At 62.4% G+C, this 13,131-nt stretch overlaps 1 protein-coding gene across 1 annotated transcript in view; it reads right to left on the bottom strand.

The window, feature by feature from the left end:
* The window catches only part of PITPNM3 (PITPNM family member 3), a 54,517-nt gene extending 42,804 nt beyond the window's left edge, over positions 1–11,713 (bottom strand). Inside the window, exons 1-3 of the mRNA XM_040628316.1 lie at positions 11,680–11,713; positions 9,865–9,960; positions 1,956–2,063 (exon numbers count right to left, since the gene is read on the bottom strand). Coding sequence (XP_040484250.1) covers positions 1,956–2,063; positions 9,865–9,960; positions 11,680–11,713 — 238 coding nt within the window. The remainder of the gene's footprint in view (positions 1–1,955; positions 2,064–9,864; positions 9,961–11,679) is intronic.
* Positions 11,714–13,131: the final 1,418 nt, after the last annotated feature.

The raw sequence follows: 13,131 nt of genomic DNA, 5'->3' as shown, positions 1-13,131 counted from the left end.
CAGGGAAATGAACGCGTGTGTCCTGCCCTACGGACAAATCACTTCAAGAATTCCCAGGGGCTGGAGACACAGCGGGTTTCCTCTCCTCACCCTCCCCTGCTCCCTCCTGCTCCCCACTGCCCACGGGGAGGAAACAGCATCAGCATCATAGCTCTGACCACTGCACCTCTCCCAGCGAGCCTGCCACGTGCCTGCCGAACGCACTTGTCCCGGCATTACGATGACCCGGTACGGATCGCACCTGGCAAGTCCTGACTCACTTAATCCTCACAACGCCCGTACTAGCCCCACTCTGCTCACGAAGGTCCCATGAGTTCGCCTGGCCTGCAGAGCCACGTTCGTGCCCAGACCACGGGAGTGCCCAAAGCTCTCCCTTTGCTCTCCTCCCCCTGCCCTCCTGGCTCTGGCTGCCTCGCCTCGCCCCTCCCCAGCTCATACTGTGCTGAGTCACGCTCTCTGGCCCCCAGTGGGGGCGGGGGTGGGAAGAGGATAGCCAGGTGGGCCGGGAGTGCAAGGCTGGGTTCGTCTTATGGCTACTGAGCACCATCCTGGGGAAGCACGTGGAACCTGAGACCCCTTCTGGGCCCATCCAGGGTTTGGGGTGAAGGCAAGAGCAGGCCTAGGGTCCATCTGCAAATGCACGGCTGTGACAACTAGGGCACTGCCTCTGGACGGGCCCTGGGGACCAGACTCGAGCCTGCCCTTCCTGGGAATGTGCCAGTAACCCCAGGGCCTTTCTTGAAGACCTCACTACCTGCAGAGGCCCTGAACCCCGCCTCAGTCCAGCTGGGAATCAGGACGCAAGGGATCTGAGCGCGACCTCGGCAAGACGCAGCTTCTGTAAGCCTGGGATCCTTCATCTGTAGAATGAACACGCACCCTGGTGTGTCCTTTTCTCAGGACAGCTCTTGGGCACGGGGAGAGCGCCAAAGGGGCGGGGGGGGGGGTGGCTTGAGGAAGCGGCTATGGGCACGACACCAGAACAGCCCTTCTCTCGGGCTGGGCCAGGACCATCTCACAGAAGGGGAAGCCTCCAGAGAGGACAGCCTGGCCCAGCCCATGAGTGAGGAATGACGGGGCTGGGAAATGAGGAAGAGATGCTATACGGGGTGAGAGGAGGGACAGGGAAAACCAGCCTGGGGACAACACGTACAGAGGTTAGCACCCTGGACCCCAGGTGGGGTTCTAGGTCTGCCCCTCGCTCCTGAGTGACAGTCCCTCTCGGATGATACGACCTTCCCGCTAAGCTGTCCCACACCCCTCGAAGTCTGGCTCCGTAGCTTCGTAGACAGGCCCCTCCCCCGCCAGGCCCAGCGACCCCCTGCGCAAGCCTGACCCCTTACGTCTTGCTTGTCCTGTGTCACCGTCACAAGGCAGTGGCCCAAGGTCGGTCACCGTGGCTGCACCCCACCGCACACCTGCACACAGTCGGAGCTCCACGAACATTCAGTTAGCGATGCGGAATGGCCAAACGGGCAGGAGGCCTGAGAGGACGGGCCTGCTCTGTGGATCAGCTCCCGGCCAAGCTCGCCCCCATAAAAAGCCTCCTGGACTAACCCCAGCCACACACTCCTTCAACCACTCGGCCCACGGAAATTACCGTCCGCCCTGTTCCCCTTTCCGGCTCCTTCCCAGAGGCTCTCCACCTGCCACCCAGCTTAACCAGCTCTGCCAACACCACGGGCCTGGCGCCCTGCCCCTAGGAACGCATGCCCCCGGCGGTCATCTCACGGGCATGGGAAGCGCGTCTGCGCGGCACAGAAAGCCCCGCACGGGAGCCCTCGGGGGTTCCCGCAGGGCGCAGCACGCAGGGACCATAGATTCCAGCAGGGGAGGCGCCCAGAGAGACACGTGACTCTTCCAGAAGATGCGAGTTCCAGCTGCGGGCGCCTGCACGCCGGCCCCCTGCAGCGCGCACGTGCACCCGCCCCGGGCCCCCAGAAGCGGAGTCTCACCCTCATGCCCCTCCAGCTTCCCCATGGTCTCCATCTGCTCCGCCAGGTCGTTGGAATTCCACTGGCTCATTCCGATGAGGATGGCATTCTTCCCTTCGGCCACCTCCTCTGTGGACGGAAGCAGAGGCGGGCATGAGCACGCGGGGTGTCCAGGTGACCCTACCCGCTGAGGCGGACTTCTGCTACCGAAGGCGTCTGTGTTTGTGGACAGCTACGACACATTCCGGAAGCTTCCACCGCGAGCAGGCCTTGCTGCTGCACCCTACGGGGCCCCCACATGCTGCAGCCAAAGAAAGGAACAAGGGGACGGTCAGGAGAGAGGCTGAAAACCTCACCTGTGTTTCCGTTCCTGCCACCAGGACTGGTATTTCCTGAGAGGAAGTGTGTTTGGAAGGAAAAGGAAAGCCATGCCCCTTGCTAGCAGCTTCCCTTTGGGTAAGTAACTTGACTTCTCTGAGCCTCAGTTTTCCCATCAGAAAAATGGGTGCAGCAAGGTCCACCCCACAGAGCTGCCACGAGGATTCAATGAGGTAATGGGGTAAAAGTCTCAGTGCACGGGGGGTGCTGGTTGATAAAACAGTATGGTTATTCCTCCACATGAGAAGGGGGTTGCCACCGGTATTTGGGGTCTGAGTGGGGCAGGAGCGGCTCTGTTGTACCTGGGAGGGCAGAACACATCTGCTCTGAGCAAGCCTTGAGCTCTACAGAACCCTTGGCTCTCACGTCAACGTTAGGAACCCAGTAATGCCTCCGTCCTCCCCACCGCCCCCTCAGCCCCATCTCCATCCATGCCCTTCCCCGGAAGAGCTCGGATTACTCTGAAGGAGTCAGTGGGGCCGTGTTCCCCAACCACACTGAGCACAGGCCGCTGGGTCCCACACGTCAGCGGCACTCACCTGCTGCAGCCCCTTGTCCCAGAGAGGGCATTTCCTCCAGAAAGAACCCGCAGGTATCCCCTGGTCCTGCTTTCAAAGGTACGGGCCTTCCTGGCGAAGAGCGCTGTGCCCCCTCTCATAGGGTGGACGTTAACAGGTGGGTAAGGAGAACCCTCAAGCCCATGACAACCGTGAATAAGGGGACAAGACCCATTTCGCGGCCAAAGATGGTGCCAAGATGGCGGAGCTGGAGCCTGGGGAGCTGTCCGGAGTTCTGACCACTCCAGCGCCCCGCGCTCGGACCCACTTCCTGCGGGGACCCCGGCTCCTGCCCAATGGACTCTCCTAGCTGATGTGTTCAACCACACTTCCCAAGTGTTCGCTCTGCACTGAGACTGTTGTAAGTGCTTCGCAAACATCCCCTCAAGTAACCCTCGTGACAACACTCGAAAGGTAACAGTCATTATGTCCATTTTATAGATGAGGAAAGCGAAGCAGAGAGCAGTTGAGGACCTTGTCCACGACCACTGGCCAGAACCGAGGCTTAAACCCAGGCGTACTGCCTCAAGAGCCCTCCGATCCTGACAGGCTGCCCTGGACATCCTGTGTCGGCTGCCCAGTCCCCCAGCCAGGCGCCACATGTGCCCAGACCATTCCCGCGCACAGTGCGCTCCATCCCGGCACATGTCCACGCCCGTAGGCAGCGCTGTGTTCTGGGCAGACCCCTGGCCGGATTCCAGTCCGGACTCTGCCCCACGTGTCGCTCAGCTGTTCCCGTCCTCGTGTCTCCTCCATGGGGCTCTGGTTCGACAGCCCTTCCCAGCAAGCTGTCCTGATGACGGGGGATGACGCCCCAAATCTGTCAGGCTGCAGGGGCCCACGTGCGGTCGGAAGGTGTCAGATGGCGCTACCCTTGGGGGGCAGGACCACCAAGGGGTTAAGAGCTCCGCTCTGGGGTTCGGCAGACTCTCTTCAACCCTGGACACCGTCTGCGGGCTCTCGGACCTCAGACAGTAGTGTGTGCTCTACAGACCTCAGTCTTTCTCACCGTAAAACCACGTCGTGGCACCAGGGGCTGCCCTGGGGTTAGACAAGGTCACGAAGGTGAGGTGTCTTCAGGCATGATGACCGCAGGCAGAGTACAGGCCTGGAGAACAGCCCGTGACGCTAACAGCCATCACCCCCGCCACTGCCCCAGAGCAGGCTCTGCCCCGACCCCCCGCTCCAGCTAAGCCACCGCTGGCCCTGGGGCGTCCCGGCCGAGGGGCAGGCAGCGCGGGCAGGATCGGCCTGTGCCCACCTTGAGGGCCTGGTCCCCAGCTCGGTTTCCCAGGCACAAAGGGGCTCACCTGTTTGTGCGGCGTGAGACACGACCCCTATTCCCCCGGAACCCAGCTTTGTGAGAAAACACAGCCCTGAGTCCTTCTGACACAGTAAGACAGGCCACACAGCAGCACTTGTCTACATAGCCTATCCCGATTCCTCTACACAGCTTGAGCCCCACCTGAGGTGTGTGCAAGGCGATCAGAGCCCCGGGGGCCCCAGGGCTCAGCGCGGGGCCCCCGCCTCTCCCGGTCCACCGCCCCTTGGTCTCTCTTTTCAGCAAGGGCACTGTCCTTGCAGACTCGCCGCTGTATCCCTGTGCATGGTGTCGCCCGCCCCACGGAGCTCGGCTCTCACCTGCACCCCTGCTCCCGCCCCATTCCTCTTGGGCTGCAGCAGCCCCCCCTGCCACGCTGTCCTCCACCACCCAGGGCAGGCCTTGCTCTGGTTTCTCCATCCCTGTGGGTCCTTCTTGCTGTTCTTCCTTCTCCCTCTGGGTCTCTCTCTCTCTCAACAACCCCTGGTTCACTCCTGGGGAGCCACCCTCCCTCACTCTGCTTTCTGGAATCTTCCATGGCCTTCTCGCGCTCTCTGCCCCCCACCCACCCTTCGACCTGCTTTCTCCCCCTCCCAGGCCTCCCTTCTGCCTGCTCTCAACACTCAGCCTGGGAGGCTTTACTCTGCCAACAGTGGGCTCCTTCCCGAGGGGACGCACGCGCACACACGCATGCACACACACACACACCAGGAGCCTCGTGGCCGCTGTCTCCTCTGCGTCCCCTCACTGTGGTACGTGCCGCCCGGCAGGGCCCACAGAGGCCACGAGGAGCTGGTTGGACGAGTGCCCTGGTTATTGATTTTGCATTTCGACTTCCAGAGGCTGGCCCTGCATGCTGATCCTCACCCCGGTGACCTCTGGGGCGGGCGGTTTTGCACCCACTTCACCCCCACGGAGCCCCAGTCCCTGCCCAGACCGGGTGCTGGCGCCATCACCCCAGGCCTGACCCCAGGTGGACTCGGACCCAGATCCGAGCCTGGGTCCAGCCATTTACACACAGCCTCGCTTCTTCCCACCGCAGGGCCTCAGGACATGCGAACAGCGAGACTCCTTGTCCCGCGCAGGGAGGCTCCGCTCCAGCTCACGGAGTCGAGGGTGCGTCACCTTCTGCGGTCACGGGCCGAACACCGCCCATCACCCCTGCACCGGAGTCCAAGCTCCCAGGACCTGGGGCCTCTGGGTTCAACGCTGCACACCTTCCCCTGGTGCTACATGCCTCCGTCCCCCCGCCCGCCATGGCCACCACGGGCATCCCGGCTCAGCCCATTCTCAGACACCTTGGGGTCTCCCCTCCCACCCCTAAATGAGAGGCAGGGCCAGGGTCAGAAGCACACCTGTGGTTTGCTTCCGTGAGGTCCCTCTGCCCGTCCCCCTCCCCCACGGCGCAGCGTCCTGGTCCTCCCTGAGACAAAGGACCCCACCCCTGCCGTGTGTAACATGAGGGGCCCTGGTCCCCAGAGACTTGCCTGGGGTCCGACACTGGCCAGTCACCGGCCCAACCTCTGTCCCGGCGGCCTGCACCTCCGTCCGCCACCTTCCCGCCTGCTGGAGATTGCGCGCCCGCAGCAAAACCCAGATAGAGCTGTGCCCACGTTCTCCACCAGACCCGCCGTGGTCAGTATATCGCAATGGTTTATCCCACTCCACTCGCTGTGAGAAGCCAGGGATTGGAGCAAGGAGCAGGGTCTCTGCAAGACTGAGTGCAGCTCTCGGGCCAGGGCCAGCCTCCCACCAGGAGGGGAGCATGGCGTCCGCCGGTGCTGGGCACGGGGACGACAGAGAGCAGAGAACACAGAAGACGCGGCAGCGGCAAAAACCTCCAGCGTCCCTCCCGGAGGGGGCTCAGCTGTGCTCCCGGTCAGGCTGCCCAGGCCAGGCGTGCCCTGAAAACAAACCCAGCTACAAACCCCCCCGCCAGCTGCCCGGCTCCACCCCCCAACTGCCCCCTTAGCCGCCCAGCCACCCCAGCTGCACCTCCCCAGCTGCCCCAGCTGCAACCCTCCAGCTGCCCCCTCAGCCGCCCCAACTGCAACCCCCAGCCACCCCGGCTGCACCCCCAGCCACCCCGGCTGTACCCCAACAGCCATCCCAGCTGCACCCCCCCCCAGCTGCACCCTCCCAGCTGCCCTGGCTTCACCCTCTCACCCTGCCAGCACACAGCCCGTAACCCCTGGGGCTGGGCCTGCTTGCGCAAGTTCAGTGAGGAGAGGGGTCCAGAGAAAGCAAGCATCTCCGGGGAACTGAAGGCTCAGGCCTCCTGCTCACTTGCTCCCCCTGCTGCATTCCCTGAGGTTATGAGGGGGCCGGGGGGGGGGGGGTCCTCCGCTTTTAACAGCATCACTGAGGTAGAACCGCCCTCTACAAACTACGCATATTTAAGAGGACAATTTGGAAAGTTCCGGCATGTGGACGCACCCATGAAACCATCACCCCCAGAGTCTTCTCCCGTCCCCTCGTATCCCTCCTTCCGGCCCCCAGGCCACCGACCCGCTACTGCCACTCACACCCTCTGGAGTTCTGAGTACCTGGGGTCACGGTCCCTGTGTCCTCTGTCCACCCGCCTGGCTCCCACTCGGAGGCGGCCCAGTTTCGTGTGCTCCTGGCTTGTTCCTTCTCATGGCCGAGCCATGTCTCCCCGCACGGATGACCCACGTGTGTGCATTCACCCGGCACCGTGCATCTGGGCCATAAATACAGCCGCTGCACACGCTCGCGGGTGGACACGCGCTCTCCTTCCTCCTGGGCAGACTCCTGGCAGTGGGAGGGCTGGTGCCTGGGGCAGCAATGACCACTAGCCATGGAAGAGCTAGAATCCACCCCCATGTGGCTGTATTGTGGCTGCTTCCACCAGTAGTTTCCAAGTCCCAAATCCTCTGCATCCAGGTCGGTCGAAGTAACTGGCTGACCCCATGGGTGCATGGCAGCGTCACGCTGTGGTTTCCCCATGGACTTGTGGCAGTGTTGTCGCCACAGGCTTGTGCAGCGTCACGCCGAGGTTCCCTGTGGGCCCGTGGCAGCATCACGCCGTGGTTCCCTGCGGGCCCGTGGCAGCGTCACGCCGTGGTTCCGTGCAGGCATGTGGCGATGTTGCACTGTGGTCTCAGCTGGCGTTTCCCCGACGACGGATGAGGCCGAGCATGTGTTCAGTCTCTGGTGAGGCATCTCTTCCCTTACTTTATTTTCGGCAATTGTCAGGGTGGCTCACCTGCTCGGCTGCTGTGCTCCCGCCCACCACCACCGAGCAGCAGGCTCCACGAGGGCTGGGACAGCGCCCGCTCACGCCGTGCCCCCTACGCAAGGGCGGTGCCTGCCCCCCAATGGGCAGATACTCAGTAAACACTGAAGAGTGCACGGATGGGTGGATTCTAGCCCCTGCCTCTGTCCGACTCCTTGATGACCTTGAGTGACCCTGAGCAAGCTTCCCAATCCTCTGGCCTCAGTTTCCCAGCCTGGAAACTGGGATAGCAGTGTTGAACTCAAAGACCTAGCAGGCACCTGGCTCTGACACGGTCCTGAGCCACAGCCCCCCAGCCCCCTGGGTTTGCCCTCACTCTGCACCCCAACCCGCTAGTCTGGACTGTGGCCCCCAGGTACCCTTTGACTGACAGGAGGGAGGCACCTCTTCTGGGTCTGGGAATCTGGACCCCATCACCCACCCCGCAGCGTCCATCCTGCCGCCATGGCCCATGGAGCTGGCACCTTGCCCAGAGGGTGCTGGGTGCTCGGACTGCTCCATACTCCTGCCCCCAGCCCCTCCCACGCCTTACAGACACAGCCGGAGCCCCCCACCCAGAGCCTAACCGTCTCCCCTGTGCTACCAGAGTGAGGGGCTCTCGCCCCACCGGGGCATCCCTCGAGCAGGGTCCACAGCCTGGTGCTTAAAGAAGGAGGAGGAAGGAAGGCCCAATTTCAGTAACAAGTCAGAGAAAGGGACCTGACCCCCCACACTGAGCTCCTGGGTTCCAGCCCCTCCACCCCACTTTGGTGCGGCCTCAGTTTCCCCATCAGAACACTGAGGAGGAGGACATAACATTCCAGGGCCTGCTTAGCACTAACACGCAGCCACGTGGCCCCCGTAGCTGGAGGATGTAGGACCCTGCTGGGTATAGACGGAGACCTCACCACAACACAGGATTCAGCCCGGCGGGAGAACAGGGCTGGGGAGGGGCCCCTCGAATCCTGGACACCCAGGGCCTGGCCCCGAGGCTGAGAGCTGCCGGCGGGGCCTAACCCCAGCTCCGGGCAGCAGAGAAGGACGGCTTCACCTCGTACTGCCTTGCTTCAGCTAAGGAAACTCCAACAGCCTTGACCAGGGGACCGCACAGACCATGCAGGAGGTGGGGAGGGGGCAGCTCCGAAGTAAGGGGGCCTCAGCAGCCCATGGGGCGGCCCCTGGCTGAGGGCTGGGGTGCTAGGCTGGGAGGAGCAGATGACAGGGCTCCCGGGGGCCTGGAACCGAGGGAGAGGGGAGAGGTGGGACCCAAAGCCGGGAGGGGGGGCGGGGGGGGAAGCCACGGTGGGAACAGGCACGGCGGGACCCTCAGAGGGAAGCAGGGGAACAGGCCTGACCCGCCCACCCACAGAGCCTCCCGCCGTAAGCCATCCCCATCATCTGGGAACCCCAGCCCTGATGAACTGCAAAGTATTTGAAATAAATGTGTTCTAAGCATCAAAATATTGAGGCCGTTGTTGTCACACTGTAGGCTCCTTGCTACGGTGAAGCAGCCCCACCAGCCACTCCAGTCAGACACCAACGGGGACGGCAAACACGTCCCACCTGAGCTGGGACAGGCTGGCCTTGGGCCCAAGGCTCCCCCTGCCCCAACTGGGCTTCCCGGAAGGCACCTGAACTGGGCATTCCCCGATTCTGGAGGTGCGGAGCTCACAGGGAAACTGAGGCCTGGAGAAGATCAATGGCACGGCTGAGACCATGTCCCAAGTGTCCTGCTCGGGTCCAGATGTCTTCCTAGCACACGGTCTATCTTTCAAGACCCCGTTTTGCCAAGCATTTCAAAGCACATCCCGGGAGCGAGCTGACCCCCCAGATAAGGTGACCTCCCGGGTGGGGCCAAGCTGGCCAGTGAGGACCGGGGCCCCTGGGTAGGGAGAGGCCTCTGTGCTTCTTATCCACGCCCACACCAGCCAGGCGCGCGTGGCCGTGGGGACCCTCTCTCGGGAACTCTGGATGGACTCCGCTGCCCACCAGTGCCTGCCACGTCCTGTCTGGAAGGCTCCTTCCCCTCGTCCCTCATCACTGAGGACAGGATGCCGCGGACCTCCCCACCCCAAGTCCACGAGGGACCGGCCATCACTGTATCTGTTAACACCTGTGCTTTTTACTCAGCGGCTTCTGTCCCCCTCGGGAGGGAGTCTTCCTCGTGCCACTGTCGGATTCTCTCTCCCACCAGCCCACAAGCCCAAGGAGGGCAGTGCCCGCGCCCCGCGGCCTCTGCGGTATGGTGAGCGCCTCACACAGCCCCCGAGCTAGACTCGGAGAGGGGCAGAGCCCCTGCCCGGGACTCACGGTCGGGTACGTGTGCAGCATGGGACGCCATGTCCGAGGAGGGAGAGACACTAACCCCCTGCAGGGATCCCCTTCCTGGGGCTTCTGCAAAGGTCATCCAGCCAATGTTGGAACGATGGGTTCACTCACCTCTGGCATCAAAGAATTCATCGTCTGAGCTCTCCACCGAGTCGCTGAGGACGTTTCGAAGGTGCCAGGGGGCACCGCCGCCCGGGGGAGGGCCACCTGGCAGAGGGAACACAGCCGTTAGCCTGGCCTGAGCCACATCCGGCGTGAGGCAGCTAAGCCCACGCACCCCCAGACCAAGGGCCGGCCAGTGTTCCCCGCCCCCCGGTCGGTGCCCAGCGCCTCACCGAGCTGGCCGGACCCTGTGCTGGCATTTGGACCCCCAGTCTCTCTCCGACACGCTGCGTGGGGCAGAAGCCCTGCAATCCAGACTGGAGGCGGTCAAGGCACGCTGCCGAGGTGGCCCGCACACCAGCACACGCGGGGGGCCGTGCTGCGTGGGTGCAGGGTCTCAACCAGTGGAAAGGGGGCTCTGTTCAAGGGGGTCCCTCAAAGGCACCACCACCTATGACGCCATCTGCTCGAAATGACACCTCAAGGTCAGCGGAGCCGGGGACAAAGGCCCAGAAAGTCATGCCCGGAAACGCGTCTTCCCACAGGCCACACGCTTCTGCACAGCCCCAACGGCAGGCGGGTGAAGGGGCGGGGAGGCTGACACCCACAGGGCGTGTGCGGGCCTGGACCGCGGCCTCCAGCAGACACACACAAGCCCCAGCGCGGGAGGGGGCCTGAGCTCCACCTCAGCAGCCGCGGGGCTGTCCTGCTCCCACGCCCCAGCCTTGGGTCTCCCCAGTAAAGTACCGACGACCATCAGTCCCCAGCTCAAAGGATCGGAAGGAACGCGTGCTAGCTGTCGGCCTCTCCGAAGGCCCAGACCCGCGGCTGCGGGATAATGACTAACCCACAGAAGGCAGGGCGGGCGCTGATGGCTCTCGGGGGCGGGCGGGAGCAGGGGCGCGCACAGAACGCGGGCTCCTCCGCTCTCCTTGCGCCCCGCACCAGGCCAGGCTCCGTCCACAGGCACCTGGGGATCCACATGGAGCCGGCCCAGCATGCCTCCCACGTGCCCCCCAGACAGGAAGACCGGGGACCGCAGGTGGATTAAACTCCGTCAAAACTGAAACCACCAAAGTGTTAGGCGAAAGTCGACCTGGTAATTTTCCTGCGGAAGTCATCCGAGCACGGTGAACCATCGTGTTCTGGCAACACCAGAGCCTGGAAGCTATCCCAGCGCCCGTGCCCGGGGACGGGGCGGGATGGTGCAGCGGCTCCCGTGTGTGGCCGCAGAGGGACGCCCACTGGGTGTGGCGGGGAGGGAAGAAGGCACTTAGGTCCCAGAACAGTACGTTCCTTTTGACCGTGTTTGGGAAACACGCTTGTAACTGCCCATGGAGGATTCGCGCGGCGTGTTGGTTAAGCACTCAGATCCGAGGAGGGGCAGGCCTGGATTCAAGCTCAGGCCGAGCCCCCGAGAAGCCGTGGAAGGGCAGGGGGAGCCCCCGTGCCTCAGTTTCCCCAGCTGTAAGGTGACGATGGCTCACACCTGCCTCGGAAGCGTGTGACACTCAAACCACGGCACCACAGCGCTCATGAGCACACGGCGAGCGGCCACAACAGCGGTTATGGTATAAATCTACGTACGGTGGCATCGCCATATCCGGAAGGACACGAACCAAGACGCCAGCAGACATGATTCCCACAGGGGGGATCTGACGGGAGGAGGCAGGGAAAACGCAGTTTTTACACAGCTCACGTGATTTTATGACTTCCTAACTTCGTAAATCATCCCATTTTATCAGTTCAAGGATGCGCATTTTTTCACACATTCACATCTTTAAAACCAGAGCACGTCTCCCCTCGTGGCACGTCGTCGCTCACGCGGATCCTTGAGCCACACGGGCTTGAAGCGCATGGGTCCGCCTACACACGGCCTTTCAACCAACACGCGGGGCTTTTCTTTCAATAAACTTCCTTACAAGTGTCTGGATAACATTTCCTCTCCTCCAGCTGAAGCTACTGTAATTATACGGCGTGCACACACACAAAAAAATACGACAAACACACAAAATCACACCCACGGGCTGTTACTGGGGAGGCTCTGGTCAACGGCAGGCGTTACTCCAGCTTCGACTCTATGGGAAACAGTAAAACCACCCTGCACACAGGGCTCGTTGTCCCGGGGGCATCAGCCCTGGCCAGCAGGTCACATGACTTGTGTCCTGTGTGCGGACAGACCGGCATTCCTGGAGAAGCAATGCCCTTGCCTCAGTTTCCCCATCTGCACAATGAGAAACCTGACGGAGACCCTGTCCCTTTTCAGTTCGGGGCGATGCTGGAGGAGCCCATCCGGCACAGAGAGCAGACGCCAGTGAGCAAGGGAGAGGTGGGCGCTCCCCACAGCCACGGGTCCGGGGGAGCGGGGGACGCACTGCGTCAGCCCCAGGGAGCCCACGGCAGCCCCGCCCCCACCACGCCCCGCACCCCTGCAGGATGCTGGCACCGTGCCCTGCCCTGAGCCCAGATCCCAGAGCATGAACTGTTCCTGAAGGGTGAGGCCAGCCCTGCCGGCCCAGGGACACCGCCTCCTGCCCGTCCCTCCTGCCCCACCCACCACAAAGTCCCAAACACACACCCAGCCTGGGCACCATGGCTTGGAGCCAGGCAAGAAGCACGTTCTGCGGCCTGCTCTGAGCCCGGAAGTCACCCCGAGGGGCAAAGCTAGGTCTGGCACACATTCCCCGTGGGGACCCTTAAGCTCTCGATTCTTGCCCCCCACAGCGGGCAGCGTGGCAGGCTGGACAGCGGTTTCCTGCTCACAGGCCCTGGATTTACTACAAGGGCTGCAGCGGTGGGGACGCCACAAACGCTTCTGGGACAAATAATTGCGAACAGCAAGATCGCCGGACACAGGACCGATACGCAAAAGTCAACTGCACTCCTAGATGGGGTCGACAAAGAACCAGAATTTGAAATTTAAGAAACAATCCCATTTATCAATATCATCAAACACAGACACACAAAAACCCCCAAAAAGAAGTGCTTAAGTATAAACCAAATGTATATAGAGATTTCTGTGATTCTGAAAGTACAGTCATCTAAAATTCTCGCTGAATTTATGTTCATTTTATGTGTGTTCCTGGTCAGCAGGGTACTAAAGGTACAGAAACTTCCGTACACACGATATTACTATGCAAATATCCCTCGCTGTGCACGTCCACTCTGTTCCCCAGAAGCAGGATCCCGGACGGTCAGGACAGCGCTGCTGTCCCTGTTTGATCCCCGAGTGTTGGGTGGGGGCAGCGGGCCCACCGGAAGCTTCACCCGCGTCTA

Source organism: Ursus maritimus, unplaced genomic scaffold (assembly GCF_017311325.1).
Source record: "Ursus maritimus isolate PB19 unplaced genomic scaffold, ASM1731132v1 scaffold_14, whole genome shotgun sequence".
NCBI classification, from domain to species: domain Eukaryota; kingdom Metazoa; phylum Chordata; class Mammalia; order Carnivora; family Ursidae; genus Ursus; species Ursus maritimus.
This window is presented reverse-complemented; position numbering and strand designations above follow the sequence as displayed.